The sequence below is a fragment of the Mobula hypostoma genome, chromosome 14, assembly GCF_963921235.1.
Source record: "Mobula hypostoma chromosome 14, sMobHyp1.1, whole genome shotgun sequence".
Taxonomy (NCBI): domain Eukaryota; kingdom Metazoa; phylum Chordata; class Chondrichthyes; order Myliobatiformes; family Myliobatidae; genus Mobula; species Mobula hypostoma.
Window position 1 is genome coordinate 43,668,843 of NC_086110.1, and position 13,645 is coordinate 43,682,487.

The 13,645-nt window shown below is 41.1% G+C and overlaps 1 protein-coding gene across 6 annotated transcripts in view; it reads left to right on the plus strand.

The window, feature by feature from the left end:
* The window catches only part of zfpm1 (zinc finger protein, FOG family member 1), a 215,001-nt gene that overhangs the window by 177,633 nt on the left and 23,723 nt on the right, over nt 1-13,645 (plus strand). For all 6 annotated transcript variants that reach the window (XM_063067020.1, XM_063067023.1, XM_063067022.1 and 3 more), the window contains one exon: nt 2,122-2,224. In XM_063067020.1, the coding sequence (XP_062923090.1) occupies nt 2,122-2,224 (103 nt within the window). The remainder of the gene's footprint in view (nt 1-2,121; nt 2,225-13,645) is intronic.

Below are 13,645 nucleotides of genomic sequence, written 5' to 3' on the forward strand. Positions count from 1 at the left end.
TGACTGTTAATAAGATACTTGGTGAAAAGAGCACATTAGCATAATGAAAAATTAGGGAAGAGCAATTTCACTGAGGGTGGAAAATAAGATGTTCATTTTAGAGCAGGGGTTCCCAACCTGGAGTTCACGGACCCCTCGAATAATGATGAGACTCATTGGCATGAAAAAAGGTTGTAAAATGTCTAGGTGGAAGCTAAATTGTTTTTGCTTTGGTTTGGAATAGGCAGAATGTGAAATCGTGGAATAACAATATATTTTTTCCCTAGAATATTATTGATGGCAACAAACACACTCACTTACAAGCATCCCTGTTTTCTCTGATATGCTGCCAATTTCACTTTAGCCACCCTATGATTCCTGAAGAATATTGTCTGTCACTTCCTTTAATGCGTCACTTGTGATCAGTGCAAATATAGATCCAGGATATGATCTAGTTATGACTAAATACATTTGCAATGGAACTACTGTTGCAAGAATACTCCAGGAAAAGTGCTATTGTATAACTTGCTTGCAATAACCTTTTTCACTGTTTCTCCAGCATTTTTTATTAACAGTACCATTCAAATCCACGTTGAGTTTTTTTTTGTGTGCAATAATTTACTATGAATTGATTTTAGTAAATCTGGCTGCATAGCAATCATTCCAGCTTGATAGTCTAAACATAAAAATGATTTGTCTGTTGTTAATTCATTGTTAAATCTGGGTCTGCTCCAACTGTACTTTGAGTTATACATTTTGTGACGTTGCTTAGACAGGAAAAGAAATTCTGAAATGGGTGCAAGGGTAAGTCCGTCACTGGCACCATCTTGTGGCTGCTTGCTTATTTTACACAGTGAGGATTTTTTTTGGTTATATTATTTATCAAAAGGAAGGTCAAGAATATCACAAACTTTGTAACATGCTTTATTTTTAAAATGTGGGAACTTTGGTTAATAACCATTTACTAGCACCAAGCTGCAGACTCCATTAGTAATGTCTAACAGCCAACAATTTTTCTTTAAAATTGGAGTGATGATGAAGGAATAACCTTGTAAGTAAATAACCCATTAAAACAATGGTGCCACTAGAGGCACTGAGTACTGATCAGAAGCCATGAGACAGTGCACCCTGATGCCTTCCCGATCGTCACGTGGGACTTCAACCAAGCTCAGATTTATTTATCACACGTACATTGAAACATACAGTGAAATGTTTCATTTGCATTAACAGCCAGCCCACCCAAAGACATGTTGGGGGCAGCACACAAGTGTTGCCACACATGCTGGTGCCAACGTAGCACGCCCACAATACTCAGCAGAACAACGCAAGCAGCAACAACAAAACAAAACAAGACAACAACAGCAAAACAAGCTCCCCACCCACTCACTCTCACATACAGAGCAGGCCACCTCCGGGTCTCCATTCAACAGCAGCGTATTTTGATTTCGTAGAGTATTTGCTTTCTGCACTTTTCAGAATGATTGTTTTAAAAAAAAGTTTGGATAACCACTTGTTCATACGTAAGGTGAAATACTAATATAATTCAGTTTTACAATCCAGTATTTTCTCAATGTTTCTTATGACGTGCCTACTTAAATTTTCTGCACATTTCAAAGTGCTAGTTTATGAGATTCTGCATTTATTACTAAAAGGTTTGACTGAACAAAATCTTAAGAAAATATAGTATAAATGAATTTTCTTTGATAAAAATATTTGTGTAATTAGAAATGTTACTACTTTATTGCGTTTTATATATTTAAGTGTGCATTTTTTGCGCAATTTGACGATGATACAAAACGATTTCCTCTTAACATCAATGTTAGCTTTGTAAATCTGTAACAAGATTCACTCTGCAACAGAGTGATAATCCCTCTTGGTTTAACAATTGAATCTCTATCTTAAACAGAACTCAATATAACAACTTTGGAATTGTGCAAATGAAGTTTCTTCTCATAGATGAGAGATGTGTAGATGCACTGGTTGCAACAGAGTCATTAGCTTTAAATGAATCAGAACTGTTAACCATATTTTTCGAGCTTTGGTGTAACCTTGAATTGATTTTGCAGTGTATCAAATTTAGGTGAAGAAAAAATGGTTGAATAATAAACAGCTTACTAAACTAGATGCTTTGTCTCCTCACAGCCTGTTACTACACCTCTGCATTTAAAAGAGGAACGTTGCTGGCTAAGGCAACTGAAAATAACAGGGCATGAAGAAACAGCCAATTGTACCGTCTATTGCAAAGGTATGTGCATTTTACGTAATTTTTAGATTTTTAATATAATTTTGTTTTAAATTTATCATGTCTCCTGCTTGGAAAATGGGCAGTTTTCGTTTAATTAAGCAAGGACACAGTGTATTCTGATTAATTGGGACACGTTGGGATCAGTACATTTTGACCCAATTAAGTGGCTGCCCAATTAGTGGTTTCATGGAAATGCTTAAAAAAGGTATTTTTAAAAAAGATGATCTACCATTTACTTGAATAACAATTATCTATTTAAATGAAATACAGAACAAATTAGAACACTACCAATACAATTATATGACTATAAAACTAATAGTTCCTAATAGTTATCAACAGAGGAACTTATCCAGTGTATGTTGCCGTGTTCTTCTGACTATCTGTAAACGAACAAAATCAGTGCAAATATCTTCATGCTGCCCTCATACAATGTTTTCATTTCAAGAAGATTGTTGTTACCTTCAAATTCTTCATGGTTCCTAACCTGATGAAGTAGTGAAATCACACTCCTGGCCATTTCTAGCATTGCCAAGTCTGAATTCTTCGAGTTGAGTCAGGTCACTTTTTATTTTCATTTCGACCATTACTGCTGGTACAGTACACTGTAAAAACGAGACAACTTTTTTCAGGACCATGGTGCTACATGAAACAATACAAAAACCACACTGAACTACGTAAACAACACAAAAACTACACTAGACTACAGACCTACCCAGAACTGTGCAAAGTGCACAAAACAGTGCAGGTATTACAATAAATAATAAACGCGACAATAGGCACAGTAGAGGGCAGTAGGTTGGTGTCAGTCCAGGCTCTGTGTATTGAGGAGTCTGATGGCTTGGGGGAAGAAACTGTTACATAATCTGGTCGTGAGAGCCCGAATGCTTCAGTGCCTTTTGCCGGATGGCAGGAGGGAGAAGAGTTTGTATGAGAGGTGCATGGGGTCCTTCATAATGCTGTTTGCTTTACGGATGCAGCGTGTGGTGTAAATGTCTCTAATGGCGGGAAGAGAGACCCCGATGATCTTCTCAACTGACCTCACTATCCGCTGCAGGGTCTTGCGATCAGAGATGGTGCAATTTCTGAACCAGGCAGTGATGCAGCTGCTCAGGATGCTCTCAATACAACCTCTGTAGAATATGGTGAGGATGTGGGGTGGGAGATGGACATTTCTCAGCCTTTGTAGAAAGTAGAGACGCTGCTGGGCTTTCTTGGCTATGGAGCTGGTGTTGAGGGACCAAGTGAGATTCTCCGCCAGGTGAACTCAAAGAAATTTGGTGCTCCCTTAACGATCTTAATGGAGGAGTCGTCGATGTTCACCGGAGAGTGGTCGTTCCGTGTCCTCCTGAAGTCAACAACCATCTCTTTTGTTTATTCACATTCAGAGACAGGTTGTTGGCTCTGCACTAGTCCATTAGCCGCTGCACCTCCTCTCTGTATGCTGACTCATCGTTCTTGCTGATGAGGTCCACCATGGTCGTGTCATCGGCAAACTTGATGATGGGTTCGAGCTGTGTGTTGCAGCACAGTCGTGGGTCAGCAGAGTGAACAGCAGTGGACTGAGCACACAGCCCTGGGGGGCCCCCGTGCTCAGTGTGATGATGTTGAAGATGCTGCTTCCAATCCGGACTGACTGAGGTCTCCCAGTCAGGAAGTCTAGGATCCAGTTACAGAGGGAGGTGTTCAGGCCCAGTAGGCTCAGCTTTCCAATCAGTTTCTGAGGAATGATTGTGTTGAATGCTGAACTGAAGTCTATGAACAGCATTTGAACGTACACGTCTTTTTTGTTCAGGTGGGTTAGGGCCAGGTGGAGGGTGATGGTAATGGCGTCGTCTATTGAACGGTTGGGACGGTACGCGAACTGCAGGGGGTCGAGTGAGGGGGGCAGCAGGGTCTTGATGTGCCTCATGATGAGCCTCTCGAAACACTTCATGATGATGATATGTGAGTGCAACTGGACGGTAGTCGTTGAGGCAGGACACTGAAGACTTCTTCGGCACGGGGACGATGGTTGCGGCCTTGAAGCACGTAGGAACGACGGCGCTGCTCAGGGAGATGTTGAAGATGTCAGTGAGAATATCTACTAGCTGGTCTACACACCCTCTAAGTACTCTGCCAGGAATATTGTCTGGTCCAGCAGCCTTCAGTGGGTTGACCCTGCATAGGGTTCTCCTCGCACCGGCCACGATAAGACACAGCACCTGGTTATTTGGAGGAAGGCTGGTCTTCCTCGCCAACATGTCGTTTTCCACCTCAAAATGAGCATTGAAGTTGTTCAACGCATCTGGGAGGGAGGCATCACCAGCACAGGCAGGTGGTGTTGTCCAGTAGTTGCTGATGTCCTGAATGCCCTTCCACTTGAAACCACAATGAGCAAAAAAAGTTCTGAATTGCCTGACCGCTTATTTCTCACCAACTATCAGTGACAAAAATCACTGCTTTTTGAACACAAACACACAGAACTGACTCTATTTATAAACTGGTGGCTCTATACACAGCAAAGGGTCTAACGACTGCACGAGTGCATGCGAATGACGCTAGTAAGAAACTGTTCAACAGTCTCCTGTCCCAAATAAATGAAGGGAATCCTGGCTATTTTATCAATTAGTTTCTGTTAGAACATAGAACAGAGAAAACCTACAGCACAATACAGGCCCTTCGGCCCACAAAGCTGTGCCGAACATGTCCTTACCTTAGAACTACCTAGGCTTACCCAAAGCCTTCTATTTTTCTAAGCTCCATATACCTATCCAGGAGTCTCTTAAAAGGTCCTATCATTTCCGCCTCCATCACTGCCGCCGGCAGCCCATTCAATGCACTCACCACTCTCTGTGTAGACATAAAAACAACTTATCCCTGAAATCTCCTCTGAACCTACTTCCAAGCACCTTAAAACTATGCCCCCTCATGCTAGCCATTTCAGCCCTGGGAAAAAGCCTCTGACTACCCACATGATCAATGCCTCTCATTATCTTGTACACCTCTGTCAGGTCACCTTTCATCCTCCATCGCTCCAAGGAGAAAAGGCCAAGTTCGCTCAACCTACTCTCATAAGGCATGCTCCCCAATCCAGGCAACATTCTTCTAAATCTCCTCTGCACCCTTTCTATGGTTTCCACGTCCTTCCTGTAGTGAGGCGACCAGATCTGAGCACAGTACTCCAAATGGGGTCTGACCAGGGTCCTATAGAGCTGCAACATTACCTCTCGGCTCTTAAACACAGTGCCACGGTTGATGAAGGCCAATGCACCATATGCCATCTTAACCACAGAGTCAACCTGCGTAGCAGCTTTGAGTGTCCTATGGACTCGGACCCCAAGATCCCTCTGATCCTCTACACTGCCAAGAGTCTTACCATTCACACTATATTCTGCCATCATACTTGACCTACCAAAATGAACTACCTCACACTTATCTGGGTTGAACTCCATTTGCCACTTCTCAGCCCAGTTTTGCATCCTATCAATGTCCCGCTGTAAACTCTGACAGCCCTCCACACTATCCACAACACCTCCAACCTTTGTGTCATCAACAAATTTACTAACTTCCTCACCCAGGTCATTTATACAAAATCACGAAGAGTAGAGATCCCAGAACAGATCCCTGAGGCACACCACTGGTCACCGACCTCCATGCAGAATATGAGCCATCTACGACCACTCTTTGCCTTCTGTGGGCAAGCCAGTTCTGGATCCAGAAAGCAAGGACCCCTTGGGTCCCATGCCTCCTTACTTTCTCAATAAGCCTTGCATGGTGTACCTTATCAAATGCCTTGCTGAAATCCATATACACTACATCTACTGCTCTGCCTTCATCAATGTGTTTAGTCACATCCCAAAAAATTCAATCAGGCTCGTAAGGCACGACCTGCCTTTGACAAAGCCATGCTGATTTTTCTTGATCATTTTATGCCTCTCCAAATGTTCATAAATCCTGCCTCTCAAGATCTTCTCCATCAACTTACCAACCACTGAGGTAAGACTCACTGGTCTATAATTTCCTGGGCTATCTCTACTCCCTTTCTTGAATAAGGGAACAGCACCCGCAACCCTCCAGTCCTCTGGAACTTTTCCCGTCCTCGTTGATGATGCAAAGATCATTGCCAGAGGCTCAGCAATCTCCTCCCTTGCTTCCCACAGTAGCCTGGGGTACATCCCGTCCAGTCCCGGTGACTTATCCAACTTGATGCTTTCCCAAAACTCCAGCACATCCTCTTTTTTAATGTCTATATGCTCAAGCTTTTCAGTCTGCTGTAAGTCATCCCTACAATCACCAAGATCCTTTTCTGTAGTGAATACTGAATCCAAGTATTCATTAAGTATCTCTGCTATTTCCTCCAGTTCCATACACACTTTTCCACTGTCACAGTTGATTGGTCCTATTCTCTCATGCCTTATCCTCTTACTCTTCACATAGTTGTAAAATGCCTTGGGGTTTTCCTTAATCCTGTCCACCAAGGCCTCTCATAGCCCCTTCTGGCTCTCCTAATTTCATTCTTAAGCTCCTTCCTGCTAGCTTTATAATCTTCTAGATCTCTATCATTACCTAGTTTTTTGTTCTTTAAGAGTTGTCCCAATTAACCAATGGCCGAATTAACCAGAATCCATTGTATCCAAATATTCTGTAATCCTGTGTACAGAAAAGGGAATTTTCTGTTCTCAAATCTGCATCTGCAAAACGTTAGCTTTAAGCATCAATCTTGCTCTTGAAAAATCAGATGCAAACAGCACTCTCTATTCTAAATATGAAAACCGCACAGCTGGGTCAAGGGACTGTTGGCTATAAACATCGAAAAGTTGTTATTTCAGTGCACCATTTTCTTCGATGAAATACCTTGTTATTTTCTCTCATCGCATTTGAAACCCCCTGAATGATATTACATTGCAGGCGACACAGTAGTGCAATTGCTTTACAGTGCCACTAATCAGCGTTTGGGGTTTGATTCCCACCGCTGTCTGTTCGCTCTCCCCGTGACCGTGTGGGTTTCCTCTGGGTGGTCCGGTTTCCTCCCACATTCCAAAAAACATGTAGTTAGGGTTAGGGTCAGTAAGCTGTGGGCATGCAATGGCCACATTCCTTGCAGACTTGATTTGATGCAAAACAATGAATTTCACTGTACGTTTCAATGTACATGACAAAGAAACTTAATCCTTGTCTTTATCCATTTATGAATGAGCTAAACTTGCCATAGAAAGTTTTCATTTCAACTTGGAAAAATACTTAACAGTTTGATGGCATTGATCATTGCCATTCCTACTGCTGTGAATTGAAACATAATTATCATATGTAGATTTTATTCTTTTCAGGTTAACTTGCTTGTTATTTTCTCCTTCAATCCATTCTTTCTTTCCACCTTTCTGTCTTTCAGACTGAATTTGGTGTTGAGTTGGCTTTTGTTCTCATTGCATTCATTGCACATATACTGTCCCAGAGTCACTTTATGATTAGTAGGATGGAATGCATGGAGCTGTGTTGAATAGGACTGGGAAGGAAATACTACCATTTATTTCCTTAACTAGTCATCCTGAAGAAATGCTATTTAATTAGGAATTAACGTAATATTTAAAACAATGACAGATTAAGCGTAGAAAAGGAAACACAGGAAAGAAGTATAGGATTATGAAAAGGAATATTTCTATTTAGTCTGAAAGGGTCACCCTAAGCTTCAAATTACTTTTCAATGTAATTTCTTATCCCTCTCAACCCTGAACTCAGCCTTTGGCCTCCTGCATGATCCTACCAAAGCCAAATAAATTTGAGAAACAGCTTTTCATCTTCCATTTAGGCATGTCTCTCAGTACTTGTGACTCAGTACTAAATTCAACAATTTTAGATAAACATTGTTTTCCTGTATTGTGTCAGAACCGACAATTTTGTGATATGAGGTCACCAACTTCTAACATTAGCTCAGTTTTATCTCTTCATGGATGCTGCCTCATCTGATTAATTTCAGCATTCCCTTTTATTTCAGATTTCTAGCGACTATTTGCTCTGCGCCTCTATTTTGGCATTTTCTACTCTTCGCCTTCGCTGACCTCTGTGCGCTTCTCCAGACAGACCGGCTATGATTAACATGCATTCATCACTCTCTCAAATGCTATGAACAGCAGTTGTATCACCTGGACACTTCTAATTCTCACACTATCACAGATATCTCATTTGTTCTATTCAACCCACCTTGCCTCCTGTAACTTAAAGGTCATTGACTTAAAGATAATGATGAAAGATTATTGACATGAAAGAACAAACCTGTTTCTGTCTTCACATATGCTGCCTGAATTGGTGACTAAACCCAGCATTTTCTGGTATTCATTTTTTAATCTATTGTTTTAAAATCACCAACAATAATTAAAATCTGCAGGGAAGAGATTGCTCATCCATAGGTTTCAGCACCAGAATATGTTTGACAGGAAGTACGATATGTTCTAGCATTAAGACATTTACTCTCACTGACTTGGAGTAAGTCCCATGCAGTGTATAATAAGAGCAGGTGTAACCTTGCAAGTTTACATTTTATTTGTATTCCCCTTGTTTTTCTGTGAATAAACAAATGTGAGGAAGACATACAGGATATTTATTTTTACTGACTGAGGCTTATAATGCTAAAGCAGAGTGCTCATGCTAGAATTCTGCAACACTAATTCGGCCCAGCAAAATCTACAGAATGTGATGGTAGAGACGACGCAGAGGGAATTGACACAGAGGGCCAGAGAGTTATAGTTGAGAGAAGGTATTGCCGGAACAGGTCTCGATTTCTAAACAAAGGAGTCCTGTTTAATTAAGGTGTAAAGAAATTATGAAACTCATAGAAAGAGTTAACACAAAAACCCCCCTTCATTTAGGGGAAAGCTCAATAATTAGGGGATGTAGATTGGGGAGAAGTTGGGTTTACAAATCTAGGAGTAAGAATAAAGTTCACTTTTAACCTTCAGGTATTATTTACTTAAGAACATAAGAATTTCAGAATCCTAAATGGCTTATCCCTTTTCTAAAACTGTGCCTCTTCAGTCAGGGTAAAATTGTCTTCCTGCATCTAGCCTGTGAGATCCTTTAAGAATTTTGTATGTTTCAGTGAGGTCTGCTCTCCTTTTGAAGACAATAGAATACAACCTCAATCTACTCAAATCTATCCTCATTTGGCAAACCTTTCATCACAGAAAACAGTAATGTTAACCTCTCTTGCATTCCTTGGGTAAAGAGACCAGACTTGTAATATTTCTGATACAAACCAAAATGTTTTTCATACCAAATATATTCCCTTTATCCTGTCTTTCCCTCTCACCGCCTTCTCTACTGACGTATTGGCTCCTGACGTAAAGTCTTTGACGTTAAATGTTAACTCTGTTTCTCTTTGCACGGGTCCTATAAGAGCTGTTGAGTGTGTTTAGCATTTTCTGTTTATTTTTTCTGAGGATTTATACATCTATTGTTGGCCTGCAGTGCTGTGTTACGACAGCCTGATATGGATCAAAATTAAAGCCAAACCTAACTCCACCAGAGCCAATCTGAATCTTTCCCTAATCTAGGGACCCATACTGATTCCCATACCTGACAACCTGCAGACATTTGCAGAACATCACACCCAGACACTGACACAGAGTTGGGGTTGATGTCCACCTCCACATTCCGAGCCTGTGAAAAGATTTGCTGCCACCCGTTATGTGATCACAGTTGAACTCAGACAAATGATTCCAGCCCTGAGAAAGCTGCTCCCCAGCCCTGGGAACGTTCTCTATCCAATCCCTGGAGAAGCCCTCGACCTGATTGTGGCATTGGGACAAGCATGGATTAATATCCAAGGATAAGCTCCCCAAGCTCCAAACAAAGTAACAGTTGGACTCCTTCACCAAGTATCACGTCCTGCCACCAGCACTGAGCCAAACTGTAAAGTACTCTGAAGGTGTTAAACATTCCTTGTAAACTCCAAGACCCACAGCTCCCCGTCTATCTGAAACCTCATCAGAGCCTGGCCACTGTTCTCTGTCCGGTCTCTTGACAAGTATCAAATCCTGTTGTTAATACCAAGCCAACCTTAAGATCAACATTCAAAATCATGCTTCAACCCTTGCTCAATTCCCATGCCCAGTTCCTAGTGAAGTGTCAGTTCGGCACAGTCTCTACCTGCCGATACCAAGTCAAACTGTCCTCAGTAAAGTACTGAGCTAGGCCAGCACAGCATTACCTGAACCTGAAACACAGAGGTAGATTGCTTTGAGCTGTGGTTGGTATTCTGGCACTGCTATGTCACATAAATAAATGGGGCAGTACACTTGTTTCTGTGAAGCTGATAGCCATTTAATTCCTTTTTCTGAATTTGGTTACCTCCTGACATAAATTAGATGTGTTGTGACAGGGCTTCTATAAAGGAGAAACCCCCAAATGGTGAAACTAACATTTTCTGGGCCTACTATTTCTCCTGCAGCATGGTACTTCCTGCAACCAATATTTAATCAGAATATGTATTGCCTCTTTAGGGAGGCAAAACTATGTTGGACCAGTTTCAGGAGTCGAGCTTTGGGAAATTAACTCTCTATCCCATTAATTTTACCAAGTAAGCTTAACAGACCAAGATCACCCATGGTGTACCACCAGGAGGTTTTTAACAACTGTACTTGGTTTATATTTTCAAGGTTGTAGTCCACACTGCAGACTTTCAGAGCTGGAGACAAAGTCCCTGACCTGATGGACTGAGAAATTACCCCGTGTAATCAGTGGACCTTAGGAATTGAGAAGCTTTTTTGTTCCAATAATAATCCACAGGCCAGTGTACCATATTGCCAATGTCATGAAGAATGCTTTATGAAAGACAATATATAAAAATAAATTTCAAAGAAATAATCCTGTGCTTTATAAAAAGGTAGTAGTGACACAGGAGAATATTAAAATGATACCATTTTGTGAACAGGAAATGGGCTTCAGCAATAAATAAATAGCACAATTTGAATGTTTAAAGTATAAACATCATATAAATGTACAAGAAGTATAGATTCAATTTGATTATAGAACTATTTAACAAAATGGATATTAGATTTCTTATTGTTTAATAAGATTTCTGTTCAGACCTGCAGAGAACAAAAAAACATATAACCATGGTTTATTTATGTAGAAATACAGCATGGAAGAGACTTTTCTGGCCCAATGAACCACACCACCCAGTAACCCATCTATTTAAACCTAGCCTAATCACAGGACAATTTACAATGACCAGTTAATGTACCTACTAACTGGTACATTAACTGTGGGAGGAAACCGTAGCACCCGGAGGAAAGTCATGCATTCACAGGGAGAACTTACAAACTCCATACAGAGGATGCCAGAATTGAACTCCAAACTCAGATGCCCTGAGCTGTAATTTCATTAGTGGCAATAATGTGATGTCTGTTAGAAGGATTTTAATAATGATTTATCAGAATAAAACCGTCTGTGGTCATTTTGCTGTTGTAGTTGCATTACTATGCCATAGTGGTTCCCATAGAAAAAAAAAGTTTTTTATTTGCATGATGAAATTTATCAAATATTATCTCCCTAAGACTTCAAGCTCTAAGACTTGCTAGCTGATAGCTGAAGGGAAAGGTTCATGCCTCAAATTCTCACAGAGAGCACGTCTGCCTGTTACACATGTCCAAAACATCCTGAAAGTCAGAAGCCAACAATCAGACCTCAGACAGTGGACTTGCCTTTGAGCTCAGTGACAAGAGAGTGATGTGCTGAAGGGAGGGTCCAGATATACTTGTATCCCTTAATTTTATGAACAGCGGGGGCTGGTATGATTCATTAGAGCGACGGTCACTAATTCTAAAGTTTGTGTGTGATCCCTTTGATTATATATGCTACCTGGGGCCTACTTGGCATAGGATCAGCTTCTTCTCACCAGTTCCAATTGGTTGCAGAGTGCTAGCTTGTTCAGGGTCTTCACATCCAGGAACTATAAGTGTGGATGACAGATGACCACGGTGTGGTTCCGGGCAAACCAGCCTCCCGTTTCTCCTTAAAGCCAAATGTGTTTCTCAGCCAGCAGGCTGATAAGAAATTATTTAGGGAAAAAAAGGCAACTAATTTTCTACTTTATTTAAAATAGAGTGGTAGAGATTTGGTCTGCTCTCATTAATCCTTCATCAATTAAGAAGGCTATTTAAACTGGAAAGCAGTTTGTTTCCCTTGTTCCTCAGCCAATCAAGGTCAGCATCTTTGAAGATGGACTCCCCATCCCAACACAACTTCTTGCTAAACACTTGCCTCCGGATGCCACTTTGAATAGAAAGTTCTGTCCCTCACGGCTCCCCATGAATGCACTCTCCTTCCCTATTATAAAATCACTGTCTCACCACAGATCCCTTAATTTATGTAAACACTTGGTCCTTGTTTGCTAACATAAATTTCCAGTCACGATGTTTTGGGGGAAAAAACAATGTATTCTTTGTGCAGGAGTAGGGTTTCACATTGGCAGAAAATATTTTAGATTAAAATATTCCTAATTGAAAATTTGTGTGTGATGTGGTCTGGCTGTAATTTTGTACAGTTGTAGTGTTTTCATATTGTTGCTTGGTCCATGTGGCATAGCGTTTGCCGTTTCTTACTCCCTGGTTGATCCATTGCTATAGGCATTTCAGTCTGCCACGTATCTGCTCCTCACCAGATCGCTGCCTCCCCACAATCTGTGGTTCTCCTCTTTCTTCCCTTACTTTCATCTTTCCTTGATCTTGTCTCTGTTTTCCCCTCCTTTCAACATACCCTGACTTCTGCTGTCCGTAGTGTTTCTCCTGGCCCTGCCCCACGGTAAAGCAGCTTAAACCTTGTTCAAAACTAGGTTCCTGCTGTCTGCTATTGTGGCTAACATGAGCACCCTCAGGATGCTTTCTGCCAATAACTTATATCGATGCTTTATAGTTTTCTTCCGTGCAATCATAATTTTTTTTCAGCATTAAATGTCTATATTCATAATTTGTGTCTTTGAGCTGATGAACAAAATTAACTAGAACCCAATGTTTTCATTTTATCATCAGCAGTTTAATCGATTACTTTTATTGTATTAATTGCATTTGTAATTGTACATTTTGTCCGGTAATAGATGAGCACCAATGTAGCTGCTTATCCACACAGTGCAGAACACAGAATGTTCCAGGCTTTGCAAAAGGACTTCATGTTCTGGAAGCTAAAAGCAAAAGTGGTTCATTTTCATGCTTTAGTGGGGGGCACTCCTTCGGTCGGGTTTGACCCTGAATATTGCATTCTTGCTGTCTACCTGATAATGCAAGCTAGAGCAGTACAATGTGGACAGCAAGTGTTGCCCATGCAGCAGGCTGCCCTTCTCCATGCAGCTGATAGATCCATTGGAACGGCAGAGACCAACACCGTTTGGCATCTACAGTGTCTCCAGAGTTGCCAGTCGCCGTTGAAATCCATGTCGGACTGCCTTAGGGA